At 37.0% G+C, this 16451-nt stretch overlaps 4 protein-coding genes across 5 annotated transcripts; 1 reads left to right on the forward strand and 3 right to left on the reverse strand.

Moving 5' to 3' along the window:
* Positions 1 to 1463: 1463 nt before the first annotated feature.
* Vha13 (Vacuolar H[+] ATPase 13kD subunit) lies at positions 1464 to 2358 on the reverse strand. The gene is made up of 3 exons (XM_064049547.1): positions 2174 to 2358; positions 1772 to 1971; positions 1464 to 1721 (listed from the first exon to the last, which is right to left on the reverse strand). Exons 1-3 carry the CDS (start codon positions 2253 to 2255, stop codon positions 1653 to 1655), a joined length of 351 nt encoding a protein of 116 aa, XP_063905617.1. The 5' UTR covers positions 2256 to 2358; the 3' UTR covers positions 1464 to 1652.
* Positions 2359 to 2623: 265 nt separating this feature from the next.
* LOC135124474 (dolichol-phosphate mannosyltransferase subunit 1) lies at positions 2624 to 4137 on the reverse strand. The gene is made up of 4 exons (XM_064049545.1): positions 3716 to 4137; positions 3411 to 3664; positions 3154 to 3364; positions 2624 to 3105 (listed from the first exon to the last, which is right to left on the reverse strand). Exons 2-4 carry the CDS (start codon positions 3623 to 3625, stop codon positions 2695 to 2697), a joined length of 837 nt encoding a protein of 278 aa, XP_063905615.1. The 5' UTR covers positions 3626 to 3664; positions 3716 to 4137; the 3' UTR covers positions 2624 to 2694.
* A 224-nt stretch (positions 4138 to 4361) lies between these two features.
* On the forward strand, positions 4362 to 5810 carry LOC135124475 (NF-kappa-B inhibitor-interacting Ras-like protein). Its single transcript, XM_064049546.1, has 3 exons — positions 4362 to 5073; positions 5121 to 5387; positions 5440 to 5810. The coding sequence occupies exons 1-3, from the start codon at positions 4975 to 4977 to the stop codon at positions 5680 to 5682; spliced, it is 609 nt and encodes a 202-aa protein (XP_063905616.1). The 5' UTR covers positions 4362 to 4974; the 3' UTR covers positions 5683 to 5810.
* A 1080-nt stretch (positions 5811 to 6890) lies between these two features.
* LOC135124477 (phosphoenolpyruvate carboxykinase [GTP]) lies at positions 6891 to 16439 on the reverse strand. 2 transcript variants are annotated; one of them, XM_064049549.1, is made up of 6 exons: positions 16180 to 16439; positions 15995 to 16033; positions 9912 to 10175; positions 8455 to 8898; positions 8172 to 8304; positions 6891 to 8119 (listed from the first exon to the last, which is right to left on the reverse strand). In XM_064049549.1, exons 2-6 carry the CDS (start codon positions 16018 to 16020, stop codon positions 7046 to 7048), a joined length of 1941 nt encoding a protein of 646 aa, XP_063905619.1. In that variant the 5' UTR covers positions 16021 to 16033; positions 16180 to 16439; the 3' UTR covers positions 6891 to 7045. The 2 variants fall into 2 exon arrangements, with proteins under 2 accessions (XP_063905619.1, XP_063905618.1); XM_064049548.1 differs by lacking the exons at positions 15995 to 16033; positions 16180 to 16439 and adding an exon at positions 10240 to 10499.
* Positions 16440 to 16451: the final 12 nt, after the last annotated feature.

The following is a 16451-nucleotide window of genomic DNA, read 5'->3' on the forward strand; positions in this document are numbered from 1 at the left end:
CAAATATTAATCTCATGTAAATTTTGTTAGCTTTGCAATTTTCACCTCATACAATATTTCTCTACCTCACAATTTTAACTTCAGTAATTATCTTTGTTGTATAATTTAAATTGAACGTAAATTTCCATGCGCTACAGTTTTAAGCTCACGTAATATTTTTGTCCGCACAAGTTTTATTTAACATCAGATCTTGTGTTTTCATCGTATAAATATGTCCAATTTTAATCTCACATAAGAATTATTTGTTGTTTAAAATTTCAGAAGATTGTATGGCGAATTTAAATGTTGTTTATTTTTCTTTTTGAAACTTTAACACTTGTTCAGTTGTCGTTAATATCAGAGTCATAGAAAGCGAACATTTAAAGTGGAATTGAGGTAAATAACACCAAATACGAGACAGAAACGGAGTGCGCGGTTCCTAGTCGAGCTGGCGAGACTTATCGCGTCACCTACACAAAAGATGCAGATTTGTATAGAATTCAGGGGCGGTCGAGATGACGTAACGCTGTCGATTTGGCCCAATAGTCGAGACCCAACTACGAGTCTGGTATCGTAACGCCCTGTCGTACGACACGTCCGTAATAAAGACATGCTTCGCGCTACAACGCCACTATGAGTATTTTCGTTACGTTCTTGTTGACTGCTATAATTTTAAATTTGCCGCCACACGTCTGTAATAACTTGTGTATTTGCATCCTGTTACTTTAATTCAGATTATTTATTCGTTTTTATTAAATTTGTGTTATTCAAATATTTGCATTGATTCAGAACGTTTAATTTGATTTCATTCAAAGTTTTTTTCTTTTTGGAGCTGAACAGCAATTGTGATTCGGCCCCCTGTGGGCAGCCTGAGGGCAAGCCACGAGTCACCCTCGGATGCGGCTTTTTTTTTTATCAGCGGAGGAATAAATAATCTTGTGTCCTCCATAAATTTTGTGTTTTATTTAGCGGTACTTTTCCAACCTTGGGGTCCACCACTTGCATCTCAACGCATCCCGCCATTTTTCAAAAACACAACGTAGGTTCCATTTTGTTAGACGATCACAATCAAGGCCAAATTTTTAATTTTTAAATTTTTCGCGGGCCTTTCAATTTTTTTTTACATGTCAGTTTAAGGCGGGATGTTTGGTTTATCACAATAGTAATATAGAAGTATTATTTTTTAATAATTCCGCGCATCGAGTCATTAGACATGGAAAACCAAGATTTTTTCTAGACCTCAGAGCTAGGCAAGGTTTTTAAAGGTAAAATTTGTGGATTTTTTTATGTTTCACATAATTAATTATAATATTGAAAGCAACAATTCAGCCATAGATCAGTATAAGATTAACTGAAATTAATTTAAAAACCAGTATGGAATTTGTATGTAAACAAGTAATAAAAACAAACATACCTTGTTGCTTGTACTGGAACTTCTCCACTCACCCTACAAACAACCTAAGCCTTCCACAAACCTAAATACCTACCCCTAAACATCTTTATTAATTATCCTCAGTAACATATTACAAAACAAATACTGTACAACAGAGTCGGAGCAATCTAAATTAACATCCTACAGGCAACCAAAACTTAATGGAATGAACAAAAGTACATCTTTTATATCTACGTAAGTATCAATATTAAGCACTTCATTCTTAACACCTAACAAACTCCTAAGCGCGATAATTCCTATGAATCTCAGGCTTAATATCATAAACCAAATCCAAGACATCATTGATTACCTGTAAAAACAAGTTAACACACAAACCTCTCAGAATCTCTAACAACTTACAGGACCCTTTTGGCTAGCTATAGCCCTGTTCATATCATCGATCCTCTGTTTGGTCTCCACCTCGATCTTAGCAGCAACGCCCTCCTTCGAGCCCATGTGTTTAGCCTCGAATTCGCGGAATTGACGTTCACGTTCTTTGCGGTATTTCTCGATTTCATCCTGAGCCTCTTCTTTGGCCTGTTTGAGCCTCCTGGCTTTACCTTTAATAAAAAGTTAGTTAACACCATTCAAGCGGGTACGAAACCAAAAATAATAAATAAATAAAGTAAATGTTCCATGGAAACAGAATTGAAGACGAACTTCAACTGCTTTTTCGTAATTTTGTGAAAAGAAATTAAACTCGTGACCAAGTGTCAAACGCAACGCCCACTAAGACGTTTCATGTTTGGGAAAAATACTCACGTTTTCGGGCTTCCGACACTTTTTCCGCCGCTCGCTTTTCCGCAGCAAGTAGTTGTTGAATTCCCTGGGTCTGACTCGCCATTTTTTCGTGCAAAAGACTCGAAAAACTCAACCGTACTGTTCCACTTAGGAGGCTGCTGTCATATGATCAGTAGTTACAGGTTTTGACGTTATGTCGTGGTGGCGCTACTGTCGAACTGGGTCAGAAGGTGATGTGCGCAAAGAGAAAAATTTAAAGTTTTTGTGGTAAAAAATGGGGATTTGCACGTGAGAAATCACGTGTGGTGACCTATAGTCATGTGAGTCGAGCGGTCTTCAAGGTGCAGGTAAAGTATTAAAATTATTTGTCAGAATACAATTTCCTGCGAAAAAGTATCCATCAGAAAAGAGAAGTCAGAAAGTTGTCTAATTGGAATGGAAAATTCTTATTAGAAAATAATTGGACACTGGTCTGCTTCACTAATTAAAAATAATTTTATTCTTGTTAAAAAAAATACAAATAATTGCATATATAGATAAATTTAAGTAGTTGCAAACAAATAAAGCAAACCTTTCGCGAACTGGAATATTTCAGAGCCTCCCAATTTCGATTCCCCGTACACCCTATCCACAAAAGAAATCGGCACTTCCCCCACGCTGTAACTAAATTGCCGAGCCCTCACAATCATCTCCATCTGAAAAACGTACCCTTTCGAAATACAACTTTTGATTAACTTTTCCAAAACATCTTTTTTATATAACCGAAAAGAGCCAGTCAAATCTGAGGCCCCAGGCCTCAACAACAACTGCGTCAAAAAATTAGCTCCTCGCGAAATCAACTTCCTCTTGAAATCCCAGCCATACACTCCCCCGTCCCCTATATACCGCGTACCAGAAACGATATCATAGTCTTTAGATTGTTGTTTCTTGATAAACTGTGGAATGAACTTCGGCTGCAATTATTTCTTTAAACTAAGATTTATTGTTATTGAGGATCTTACATGATGACTCAAATCCGCATCCATAATAAGAATAAAGTTCCCAGTTGCGTGCTTCATGCCGTGGATGTACGCCGTTCCCAAACCCAGCTTCTTCTCTCGGGGTTTTAACAAAATTTTCTCTTCTCCGTAGATTTTTTGGAGTTGTTTAGCGGCGTCCTGAGTTCCATCGGGGCTGCCGTCATCGATGATTATCACTTCGTAATCATAACCGCTAAAAAATGCGTGATACTTGTTGCTTGGTGTCCAAGGGGGCTCACCTTTCATTCATGTATTTGACAATCAGCCATATTATAATGGGTAGATTTTCTACTTCGTTGTACGTGGGTAGTAAAATGGAGTACTTATTTTTGCTGCTTTCGCTCATGTTGGGGTTTTGATCGGGTTTTTGTGTCGCGAAATCTATATTGAGGTTAGGAATGATGACAGCGATGGCAAACAGTAGAGCCAATAAAGCGAAAAGATAATAGTGCATTTATGGTGAAACTCGGAAGATTTTGGCCGTAGGAGTAGCCTAAAAACTACACTATTAAAGAAATAATGGTACTTTGTGCTCAAAAGGTACAGTTTTTTGAAGGATTATCGGTATATCGATGATTACGTATTTATATTTTTGTGTCGTTAGCAGGGTGCCCAGATTTGGCGATTTATCGCCATTTTGGCGACTTGGCGCCCAAGATTAGCGCTGTTTTTTAATGTCGGCGCCAGTTGGCGATTTTGGCGAATTTTGGGGACTCTATTATTTTTCCATTTTTGTGTACAGTTAAGTAATGAAAAAAATCGAAAAAGTCAACAATCAACTATCACTCTCACTCTCATCCCCTCACAGTCGCTCGTCAGTCATTAGTCATCACTCGTCAGTTCATCACACTGAAAGGGTCAATGCATTTTTTAATTAAAATAAATATTAAAAAAAGGATAAGTGCTTTCATTAGATTTCAACAATATATTTTGTTGGCAAAGTCCCTATTATAGCCTCTAGAAAACACATAGTATCGTCACCGTGGAGCAAACCTGGCGGAAACTTAACAAAAACAAAAGTTATTAACACCATTTGACAGATCGCGAAATTTAAAATGGTTTTATGTTGGATTTAAAGTTTGTAGTTTATGTACAAAATATGGATTTTTAATATGAATAAAATATAAAATTTAATCAATAAAATCTTATTTAATAATTATTAGTTATATTAATTGACAATTAATTGACTTTAAACAAAAAGACCACGCCAAGACCACGTGACAACAACGGTTTACGCGCTGTCAACTCTCTGCTGACACAATTTGGTTCTAAACCAGGGAAATTTTTTGCGTTACCAACTCCGTTTGCTCCACTCGTACAACAATGGATAACGGTACTATGTATTTCTCTATATCTCTGGTATTTCTAGGGGCTATAGTCCCTATATTTAATATATGGTTTTGGGTTGGCGATTTTGGCGGCTTTCGAGTCCCTCTATTGGCGATTGCTGTGACAACTGATCTGGGCACCCTGGTCGTTAGGTTGATACTCGTACGTCACTTGTCAAATTTTTTATTCCGGTCCGGGTTCAAAATAAATATTTCAATAAACCAAATAAAGAACATTGGTCGTATCAAAATGATTATCAGTGTTTAGTCTAAATGACGACGTGGAAATGCATGTTGGCACGAAACAGTCGATACAATTCATGTCCAGGATTGACTCATTCACTTATCTCAAGTCTCAAGGACTTTTGTACATTTTCAATTTGTTATGTTGGTACTAAGATGTCATAGGACGTCACCTGCCAAGTGACAGGTGCCACCTGTCCAAAGTAAATAAACAATTACAAATATTTATAAAATGGGCAAAACGTCCAAAGTGGTGATTTGCGGGATGAAGGGGGTGGGCAAAACCGCTATTTTGGAACAGGTCATTTATGGTAACATAACCCCTAAAAGTGTAAGTGGCAGTCCTTATCATAACCCATTACTGATAAAAATTTCCAGGAATTGCACCCTACGATAGAAGACATCTATGTAGCAAATATCGAATCCGATAAAGGAACGCGAGAAAAAGTGAGATTTTATGATACAGCTGGTATTGAGCACTTACAAACTGCCACAGCTAATGGGACTACAAATCAACAGCTCCCAAGGCATTATTTGGCAATTGCTGATGGTTACATTTTAGTGTATGATACAGAAAGGTCGGATTCGCTCGATGTTCTAGTGTCTTTGAAGAAGGACATTGATAAGAATAAAGACAAAAAGGAGGTTTGTTTTGAAAAATGTTTTACCTGTGTGTATCTACAAAGATTGTTTCTAGGTTACTATAATTGTGATAGGGAACAAATTTAAAGAATCTGAAACCACAGAGTTCGAATCTACATTAAGTAAAGCCTCTGCTTGGTGCAATAGAGAGAAGATAAGACATTTTTCTGCTTCGGCGATGCAACGAAACAGTCTCTATGAGGCTTTTGTTTATATCACTAGTAAGTTGAATCCTCCACCAAGCAAAAGTACATTTACTCCACTTTCTATGGGGAGGAAAGTGAAAGATCAAAGTTAATGGTGGAAGCTGTGAAAACGTGAATACTCATACTAGTGATTAGGAAACAGTATTGGCTATAATTTTGCATTTATTTATTCTTATTTATTTAAAATACATAAGTTAAAATAATAAACTTGTTTTTAGTATCTCATATTGTTGTGATTTCAAACTTTGCTGTTAAGAGAAAACTCAGGAAGACATCGCTGTTTACACCATTTTTTACTTCCCAAGCGTAAGCTAAAAAAATACAGCTTTTCTCGACGTTTCATAACCTATGTCATCCGCGGCGTCTTTATTAATTGACAGATAATCTTCAAAACTACTGGACTGACTGTAAAAATTTGTTTGAACATCCCACCAAAAATCAAAATTGTAAAATAACATTTCACAAGTTAACTATAAAACCGATCTTGCAGATGTTTTAAGGTTATAGTAAAGACGGTAAATTGCTAATCGATATTTTTTTTTATCGACTTTAAAGTCATTTAAAAAATTTTGCAGTATTTATCAGGAAAGTTGCTATTTTTTATACGTTCAGAACCATCAACGAGAAACTACTCTGTGATCTCCTTTGTTTTGTATGTGTATAATATTCAAACTTCGGCATCGCGGAAGTGATGCTCATTGCCGTCCGATCGCCAGCGCTATTGCAGTCGTGGCCTACAACTTCGGGAATTCTTAATAATAATTACTACTTTTTCTAAGTTTTCCTGAGTTATATGAGTTTTCCTAGGTGTTAAAATGCTTTAAAAATTAAAAATGACTTTTTAACATCACAATTTTCGTGATGATCTCGATCAGATAAACCCTGAATTGCTTCAAACACCACTGAGGTGACATCGCGCCGTCGTATTTAATATTTGTCTGATTGATTCCCCATCACTTCGGCTGTGCCTAACTCTGATAATGAATTTTAGATGTTTTCAGTTTATTTTTAAACGCGCCATAGATTCTTAATTCTTTCTAAAGGGTTTAATGTCGACAATAGTATATTATTATTATAAAAAAAGTCAAAATTAATTTTTAAATTTAGTTGTTTCAGTGCATTGTAACCACTTGTATAGACAACCAGTTATACATTAGTGTCTGATCGATAGCATTGTCCGAAATAATTTCGAATGCTCTTTTGTTTCGCCTACATCACGCCAACCTGGCAACAATTTTGTATTTTTCGTTCGTGTGTTAATGCGATAATTTTGGAAAACTACAAGATAAAAAAAAACGTGTTTACAGCTTCATATTTATTATGTACAAAATACAGAATAAAAACTTACCCTAGTCATAAGATCTTATAAAAATATTTAAGACTTATCATATAAATTAATACAAAAATACATCCAGTAAACACACTTAAAAAATAAAATCGAATTGAGACTAAAATCTACATGTCATTAACTCTCTTCTTCAGCTGCTTCAACTGCATCTGTATCGCCTCCGGCAGATCCATCCCCACCTGCTCATTAAAATACTTCTCGATCGCATACACCTCCTCCATCCAGAAATCTTTCGGCAGCCTGAACATCTCATCCACGTTCACCTTTTCCTTCAGTCCTTCCAAATTCAGCGCCCCCTTCTGGGGCACCAGCCCGATCGCAGTCTCCTTCGCGCAGTCCTCTCCGTCCAGCCTCCTCAAAATCCAGTCCAAAACCCTTGCATTTTCCCCAAACCCGGGCCACAGGAACTTGCCTTCGCTGTCCTTCCTGAACCAGTTCACGTGGAAGATCTTCGGCAGATTCTGCGTCCTACCCTCCATGCTTAACCAGTGCTCCAAGTAGTGTCCGAAGTTGTACCCGAAGAACGGCCTCATGGCGAAGGGGTCGTGCATGATCACCTTTCCCTTGTGTTCGGCCGCCGCTGTGGCCTCGCTCCGCATCGCCGCCCCCACGAACACCCCGTGCTTCCAGTCGCGCGCTTCGTACACCAGCGGGACTCCCGCCGGGCGCCGTCCCCCGAACAAGATAGCCGAGATGGGGACCCCCTCCGGGTCCTCCCACTGGGGGTCAATGATGGGGCACTGCGCCGCGGGGGTACAGAACCGGGAGTTGGGATGGGCGGCGGGGGTCTTGCTTTCTCCGCGCACCCAAGGCTTGCCGTGCCAGTCGGTGATCTTAACGTCGGGGGAAATTTCAGACTCCATGCCCTCCCAGAAGACGCCGCCGTCGCTGGTGGTGGCTACGTTAGTGAAGAGGGTGTTCTGGAAGATGGTCTTCATGGCGATGGGGTTGCTGGAGTTGGAGGTGCCGGGCGCCACGCCGAAGAAGCCGTTTTCGGGATTGATGGCCCGCAGCTGGCCCGATTTGTCGAAACGCATCCAGGCGATGTCGTCACCGACGCACTCCACCTTGTAGCCGGGGAGGGACGGCGTCATCATAGCTAGGTTGGTCTTGCCGCAGGCCGAGGGGAAGGCGGCGGCGATGTAGCGTTTCTGTCCGGCGGGGTTGGTCACACCGAGGATCTATGGTGGAGAAGAATTACAACTGGACCATATTTAAGCTCGACGTACTTACCAGCATGTGCTCGGCCAACCATCCTTCTTTCTTGGCGATGGTGGAGCCAATCCTAAGAGCGAAGCACTTCTTCCCCAAAAGAGAATTTCCACCGTATCCGCTCCCGTACGAGACGATCTCGTTGTTCTTCGGTCTAGAATTTAACAATTATTACTACGTGTAACTAAGATTGGAGATTACTATTACTATTATTATTAACATAATATACCGTTAGGTAGGTATTGAAAAAGCATCTTTCTTGTGCCAGTAGCTGGAGATCAGTAAATGATAATTCGTGACGTACCTGTGCAAAATGATGGTCCTTTCTGGATCGCACGGCCAGCTCGCCATTTCCACGAACCCGTTGGCTGGGGTTCCTACAGAGTGCAAACATTTGACGAAGTCCGTACCGTCGGCTAACTTTTCTAAGACCGTTTGTCCCATCCGGGTCATTATCCTCATGGAAACTACCACGTAGGCTGAGTCTGTCAACTGTATGCCGATTTTGGCCAAGGGAGAATGGACAGGACCCATTGAAAACGGGACCACGTACATGGTACGACCCTTCATGCATCCCGTGAAGCGATTGGAAATGGCGGCGTCCATATCACGCGGAGACATCCAGTTTCCTAGTTGGCCCTTGATGCCTTCTCTGGTGGTCGGAATGGTTTCGGCCCTTCTTTCGGTCGAGATGAAGGTTTTGGACTCGACACGGGCAGTGTCGGCTGGGTTGGTTCGGGCCAGCCAGCTGGAAAAAAGGGTCATTGAAAAGCGTCACCGGAATATAATGGATAAGAATAAATAAATTGACAAAAAGGAATATGTAAAACTATAACAGTATTAAAAACGAATCATGTAATCAGTGTGATAGAATGACTAACAGTTTTCGCTTGAATACTGTCAATGATACCATTAAAAAAAATTAAGTGAGCTGTAAAAACTATTTGCTACCGTAAGTACCGTTATTCAGCGGTAAGTAGTAAATAATTTGTATAAGTTTTCAATTTAGACAAGTGTTAAGTTTTAGAAAATTATTCACTAATTAGAAAACAAACATAAAAAATGTTTTTTTGTTGTTTCAAGTGATATAGTGGGCACTATATGACACAACAGTACTTTAGAATTGTTGTAACAAGTAAACAATACGAAACAATAAGTGATCTAATTGAAGTAATATTTTTCAAGTGTTCTGTTGGTTTAATCAAGATGAACCTTATAATAATTCAACTTTGAATCTAAATAGATCCCTAGACCTCGAACTGAATCACTTACAGATAAAGTAAAATTGCTGATACTATAAAGGGTGACTAATTCAACAATCTTTGTGCTAAAAGATTTACTTTTAGCATGATTTAAAAACATACTATTGCGTTAACACCAGTTAAACAGACAATTAATTAAGACCACTATCTTCAAATTTATTCAAACAACATATTCTTCAATCATCGGCGAAAACAAATTTTTCGACTTTATATTTAAACCTATCGTTTAAAAAAATTATAAATAAAAGAGGACCTAAAAGTGATGCTAGAGATACCCCGGACGGAACATCGTATGCTTCAGGACATTATTATTCAGTTTGACTTGTTGGCTTCTTTGTCTCAAATAATCTCGAAACCAACTTAATAAGGATTTAACTCCATAAGCTTCCGATTATTTTAATAAAAAAATTATACCTACTTTATCAAATGCTTTGTTAAAATCGGTGTAACTACGCAATAGTAGGTATATTTGGGTAATTTATGGAAACGCTGCACTTACCAGTTCTGGTACTTGGGCAAGGGCACGATGGTCCCCTGCTGCTGCAACAGGCTGAGAAGGTGGCTGTTTTCGTGGTCCGTTCCATCGCAAATGTGGATTTTCTCGGGCTGACACAAATCGATGTTTTGTTCAACGTAGGCCCGCACCTTCCCACTCAGGCTCTTCAGGTCTCCATTGACCACGCTGATCCCTTTCAAGTGGTTGAAAAGGCCTACATTGGGATGGCTCGCTTGCTTGGCAAAACGACCAACTTCGGTCGAAAATCTGTAAGAAAAATTCAAGTTAGGCAAAGCGTCGCTGACAAGAAACCAGTCAAACGAGAACTTACGTGTTGGATTTTTTTTCAATTAACTCAGGCATTTTTCTTTTTGGTCAAAAACGATGTTTAAGTGTAACTCTTATGGTACATAGAATAAAACCCGAAAATGTACTTCAAGTAGAATTTGTCACAATGGGACACAAAGCAGTTTGATCTGTGGTACTTGGCAACTAATTTAACCCGCGTACTAGCCAGAATTAAGGATTGAGGAAAATCGTGTCAAATTTATATTTTCACTCACAAAGAACTGTAGTTATAATGCTGGAACAACGCCAGCAAACCCTTATATACGGTGTTTGGGAACTCCCTCCTGTGTCATAGTGGTGGGGAGGGTCCAAAGAACGAAATCTGCTTTGACAACACTTATCTCCCATTGTAACAATTGTTTAGCCTTTCGAAATCGGTCAGATCAGGCGAAATTGCGATACTAAAATATTCCAATCAATAACTAGCTAAATTTCGAAAGAGGACATATAAACTCAAGACAACAAGAAAACGCGGAAACTTTCTTAGTTGCATCATGCTGCGTTCATTGCTAAAATTGGCCCCCTTTTCACCTACACCTAGTTACACTTTGCTCTCAGGAAATAGCCTAATCTCGATCTGGTAAACAGTTGATTGCCTCATCTCAGAGAACAATCTCGATTTCGAGGACACGGGCTCGACTTTATACCGGTTTCTGATTGGCGGAATCCGCGGGTGTGTGATCTGATGCAATCCAACGGATTATGACCGGTTGCTAGGTGGCATTTCTTCGCAAAATTTCTTTGTTGCGAGGGGTGACGTCAGAGGTTTGTGACGTCAAGACACGTGCAGGACGCAAATGTCGAGTGAATGTAGCAAGACATAAAAATTTGGATGTTTTTGTTGTCGTAGTAAGAAATGTCGATTTGGTTTGGCCAACGGGCGTGACATTCACCTTGAATTGTGGCATGATTAGTTTGATTTTTTTTATCGATGCATTGTTATTCGAAATTGGAGTTCAGATAAACAAGTTAATTATTTCTCTTGAGGGTGATGGAGTGGTGGTCATTGATTTAAGTAGTTGTTGATCGAGTATTGAGAAAATATCTCTTTGTAATTAGAAGTTGTTTTGTAAAGAATCCAAAAGTGCTAGCGTATGATGTTCTAAAATTAGTACGTTGTGGGTATTTATAAGACTATAATTTCCTCTTTCTTTATTTTCGGCGTAACAGAGATTTTCCGTACACGCATAATTTGTGAAGTTTATTTTTAAATGTTTAAATTCTTCGTTCTGGGAATTTGTTAATTTTGACTTTAAAATTTGGTTTTGGAAATAATTTTGTGGCATAGTTTTAGTACAAACGAAAGTTCTTGTCAGGCATGATTTAAAATCTTGTTTTTTGTTCACATTTTATTTACTCCATCCGTCCCTGGGTCGACGCACTCTTTTTTTATTTATTTAATTTTGACTGATTTAAACATCACAGAACATTATTGTCCCATTTTTTCCTGAAAGTTAATGTAATCTTAAAGAATTTATTATAGTTCACCGAAAGTTTTAGTGTGGTTATGGTTGAAAGTTGAGTATCAGACCTTGTGGTAATTTTTACAATCTTGTCACAGTGGGGTGCAGTAAATCCTCTTGACTTGGAAGAATAAAGGTCAAAAATTATTTCAATACACTTGGGTTACCCAACCTTAGAATTTCAAGAATTTTAGAATACCTTCTTTGCTTGAAGCGTTATAAAAGTTATTTTAATATCAGTAAGTCTCAAAGTTATTTTTAATTTTTTTCTGTTTTTTTAACCCTTGAATTTTTTGTCCCACAAGAGACCTAATTTCCATTCATTTAGTTCTGTTGTTGAGGCAATCGTAATTAATTACTTTTGTTTCATCAACTGAAATTGTCTTTGATATGAATTCTGTAATCTTGACTATCGAATTTGTTAGCGGAATTAAAAGACAATTCCACGAAACTAGAGATAAAAAACCAGATCTCTTGAACTTTAACACTGCAACTTGATATCGACTATTTAAAAAATTATCGTATTACATACATTTGTTATGACTGAAAATCGTAAGGTCTAAAAATCACTGTAGTAGATTAATTTTCTACAGTTTTTGTTTTTTTTTTTTAGATATATTAAAAAATGCAACTAATTTCTTAAATCATGTGATTTCCAAAATGGTGACTACTAAACACAAAAATCATAAAATTAGAGTTTTGGATATTTGTAAACGTTATCTTAATCGTTGCATCAAAAAAAAACATTTCCAACACCCTAAACTTTGTAACAAGGTTGGTATCGTCCGAACGATTAAATACCAGGTAACCTCGTGATGAAATTTGTTTCCGCAGTATTAAAATTTTCAGTAATGGGTTGGAGATTCGTACGCTTTTAAATTCTTTTATGTCGTATTTTAAAACACCTGGGACTTTTTTTGTGTATTAGTTTAAGCTTTTTATTTTTATGGCTAACATTTAGGTTATTAATTTTTATTGTCTAAATACCGAGCGAACAATAAAAACACGATCAAAGATAGCCATGGATTTTTGAAAGTTTGTCTTTGTTCGTTGCATTTTCAAATTGACTGCAATCCATGCAATCTGACAAGAACAAAATTCTAGGTATCAAAGACATGGGTACGTTTTTATAACTCGGTCGGTATAAACATTTGGGTTTAAATTTTCTAATTTTCGTAATTTTTAATTTAACTTTCCAGTTTTAAATACTCATTACCACTTAATGAGTTGCATATTGGTGCTATTACGATAACAGTGCATTAGCTCACGATCAACGTACAAAATTTTCCTTGGCATTTCAGAACTTGGTTAAAACCAGCTCAACTAAATAAAAAGATTTTTGTATTAAAATATGCGTGCCATATACAGTGCGGCCGAAATAAAGTAGGGCACCTCTTGAAAGAAATTTTTCAATAAATTTAGTTGTGTAAACTGGACTCAGTTAAATAGGTATCCATCACGTGTATCCATTAAAATGCCATTTAAACGTCAATACATATTTGAAAGTTACATTAGGGAAAGAAAAGTTTACTTTATTATGGCCGTCACTGTAACTTATCGTACTCGTTTTGAAAAGAATAAGTTGAATGTACAGTCGCCTTTATTTTAATTTAAGTACCTACTTTACCACAGTAAGTAGGCTAAATACCTCTCTCTGATAAGGTTAATGCACCCTTAATTATTATCAAATTTAATTTAATTTAATTAAAGACGCTCTGCAGTGGGATCGTACTCATACTGGCATTTGAGGAATAATATGTATGTAAATATTATTGTACAAATAAAGCAGGTATAATTCACGTTGTCAGAGGGAGGTACTTGGCTTAAGCTACTTATTACTGTGCTAAAATACTTAAATTCGACGGGTTTCTTTGTCGTTATGATCTATAATTTTAGTCAAAGTTTCTTAAAGTGGTGAGGCGACTATATGTATTTTACTAGTTGTGTTTTGAAATTTTTAAGACATTTTGAAAAATGAAAAAAAAATTATTTATTATTATTTTTTATTGTTATTTTATTTTTTATATTCTTTGAATCTACTTGCGCATTATTTTGTCATAAAAATGTATAAAAATAACGGATGTACTGCGTCACAAAAGATGCCACTTTCCTGTTTTCATTGTTGATGCTTATCACTTTTACTATTGTTGTTCTGATAAAAGCCAGTGGAGATTATTAGCGATTTATCTGATCACAGATAACTTAATTGTTGACTTTGGTAAGGAAAATTGAAGGACAGTTCCACGAAAACAGATTGAACTGCTACGTACGTGGTCGTACCTTGATACTGCAACTTTATACTTCTAACATTTCTAGAATTTTACTAATCATCGTTTAAAGATCAAAATTCGAAAAATTGTTTTAAAACACTGGAATATCCTTTAGATAATCATTGAATTCATTATATCATATACATCGTAGTTTAATTAATTGAACTTTTTTTTTTTTTTCTAAAGTTTTTTTAGAATCATTGGCATACTTTTTAATTATTATTTAAAACATACAGATTGCCATTTATTGTCAAAAAGAATATTTAAACCTTATTCAAAAATTTTATTTTTGTTAAAAAAATTCTGATTGAGTTTCTTTGCATACAGTACCATTACAATGAAATTATAATTAAATTACCTTTGGCCGTGTGAAAAACTCATCCCATTTTCAAGTTCCACTTACTCCGGCCCTGGTAAGTATATTAGTCCACATGCTATAACTTTATATAAACCCGACGTTTTATATTCCAGGCTAAGGATGCACTCCTGTAGTGCGGTTTATAATACCCCACTATGACCTTGTTTGTTGAAATATTTGACTGAATAACAACGGGATTCTGCTGTATAACATTAGAGCCTGGGGATTACTATATAATACCGAAATGCTTGGAACATGATTTATTACTCTTCTGGGAGTCTTTTCTTACATGACAAATGTTTATTTGTGCTCATCTATGTTTTGAAGAATTATGTCCATAACAAAATTACTATAGCAGCTGTTGTAATTGGTACAGTTTTACAACACCTTGCCAAAATGAAAAGAGTTCTACTGTAAATAGTTTTTCATATAAAACACTTTCACCATTTAATTCTGCAAACGTCTATTGTTTTGAAACATGTTTTTATTTGCTGTTGCAAATTATTTAATACATGAAGATGAACATTAAAATATAGGCTTACAGGCTTAATAGAGCTATTTATCATCCTAGTGATTAATTTTAATCTGCGATTAATTGCTGTAGGGAGAAACAGGCGTTAATTGAAAAAAAATTAAAACTTATTTGTGTTCAGAAAACTTGTTTCTAATGTTAGAAAAATATAACAAAAAAATTGGAACGTCAGGTGTCTTAATTTTTTTATCACAGTCGCTTAGAAATTGTTCCGTTACATATTGGCGAAATTATTACGCATGAAGTGGAACAATTTATAATTCCGCTGCAGGTAAAATACTAAGAAACCCCTAATTATCCTTACAGTTACCCGACTGCAAATTTCAACTACACCGCTATAATGGTTTTCACCTGCGTTATAATAATGTTATGAATAAAAAAAAAATCGTATTGTGATGATAAAAGTACGTATTTAGGCCACACAAATCCGGATTTAACATGGATAAACGCATCATTTTAATTTTCATTTGTTTAGTCGCCAAATGCCGATGGTTTTAGCCATAAGCCACGCACGTCGAGTATCAGATTGCCACCTTTGTATCACCCAGATCGTACATGATAACTTTAATTAAAACAACACTCCTCGTTAATCGTCGTAATTTGCATACCTTGATTACTTTTATCGCGACGAAAATAATTGTAATTAATCTAACGATAACGGTTACATCGTAATCCATTTAAAAATAAGAAGCTTTATCTTTGGAATGCCTAAAATCGACCCAAAATCGCTTCTGCGTACAAATTTCCCTAAACTATTTTTCTGCGATAAATCAGTTTCAGAGAATCATATGACCGATGTTAAAAACTCGTGTTGTAATTCGAGTAAACATCTTAAATTGCCAAACCTTATCACAGCACGAGCTAATTTTAGAAGTCTATTTATGCCAATTCGCACGAATTAGTCTTCATGAAGACGTACGAAGAACGCATTTTCGACGAAATGGGAACATTTCGAAAACCGGGAGCTCGTTTTAGCGTCCGATAAGGCGCAATAATCCCTGCACTCGATCTAATAACTCGTGAACCCGAAGTCCAACTTTGGACTTCGTTGTGCAACCAAAGTCAACGATTATTGGGGCAATGATAACGCTATCGATAATAAGCCGATCACTCACCTTCGCAGCAGAACGGCAATGGTCATGGTCCCGGACTATCTGCAACAAGACAACGAATTGAATTTCGGACTTCTCCTACCCTCCAGGTAGCGTGAAACACCCCTCGAGTATGTGGCGTTATCGCGAAGTTCATTCGATCCCATGACCAACGACCCGATAAGATATGTTAATTGCTAATGACTTACTTTGTTTTTCGAAGAAGTTGCACAAATTTCGCTGGACACGCCGGTTGAGAAACCTTTCACTTTGACCGATCACAGAAAAATAATTATCTGTAGGGTCTTCTCCACAACAATGATAGAAATTGGCATTCACTCGTGCAATCAGTTCAGTTTTATCTTTTATTTCGTTCTGATATAACAAACTTGACATGACCTGAAGATGTGGATTTATGGTGTTTGTGGAGAAAATTTCTCATAGTAGAGAGAAGGTTCCGATGTGGGTTTCTTGGCAAGCG

The sequence above is a fragment of the Zophobas morio genome, unplaced genomic scaffold, assembly GCF_036711695.1.
Source record: "Zophobas morio isolate AGI-343-1 ecotype UQ-CSIRO unplaced genomic scaffold, CSIRO_AGI_Zmor_V1 ptg000007l, whole genome shotgun sequence".
Taxonomy (NCBI): domain Eukaryota; kingdom Metazoa; phylum Arthropoda; class Insecta; order Coleoptera; family Tenebrionidae; genus Zophobas; species Zophobas morio.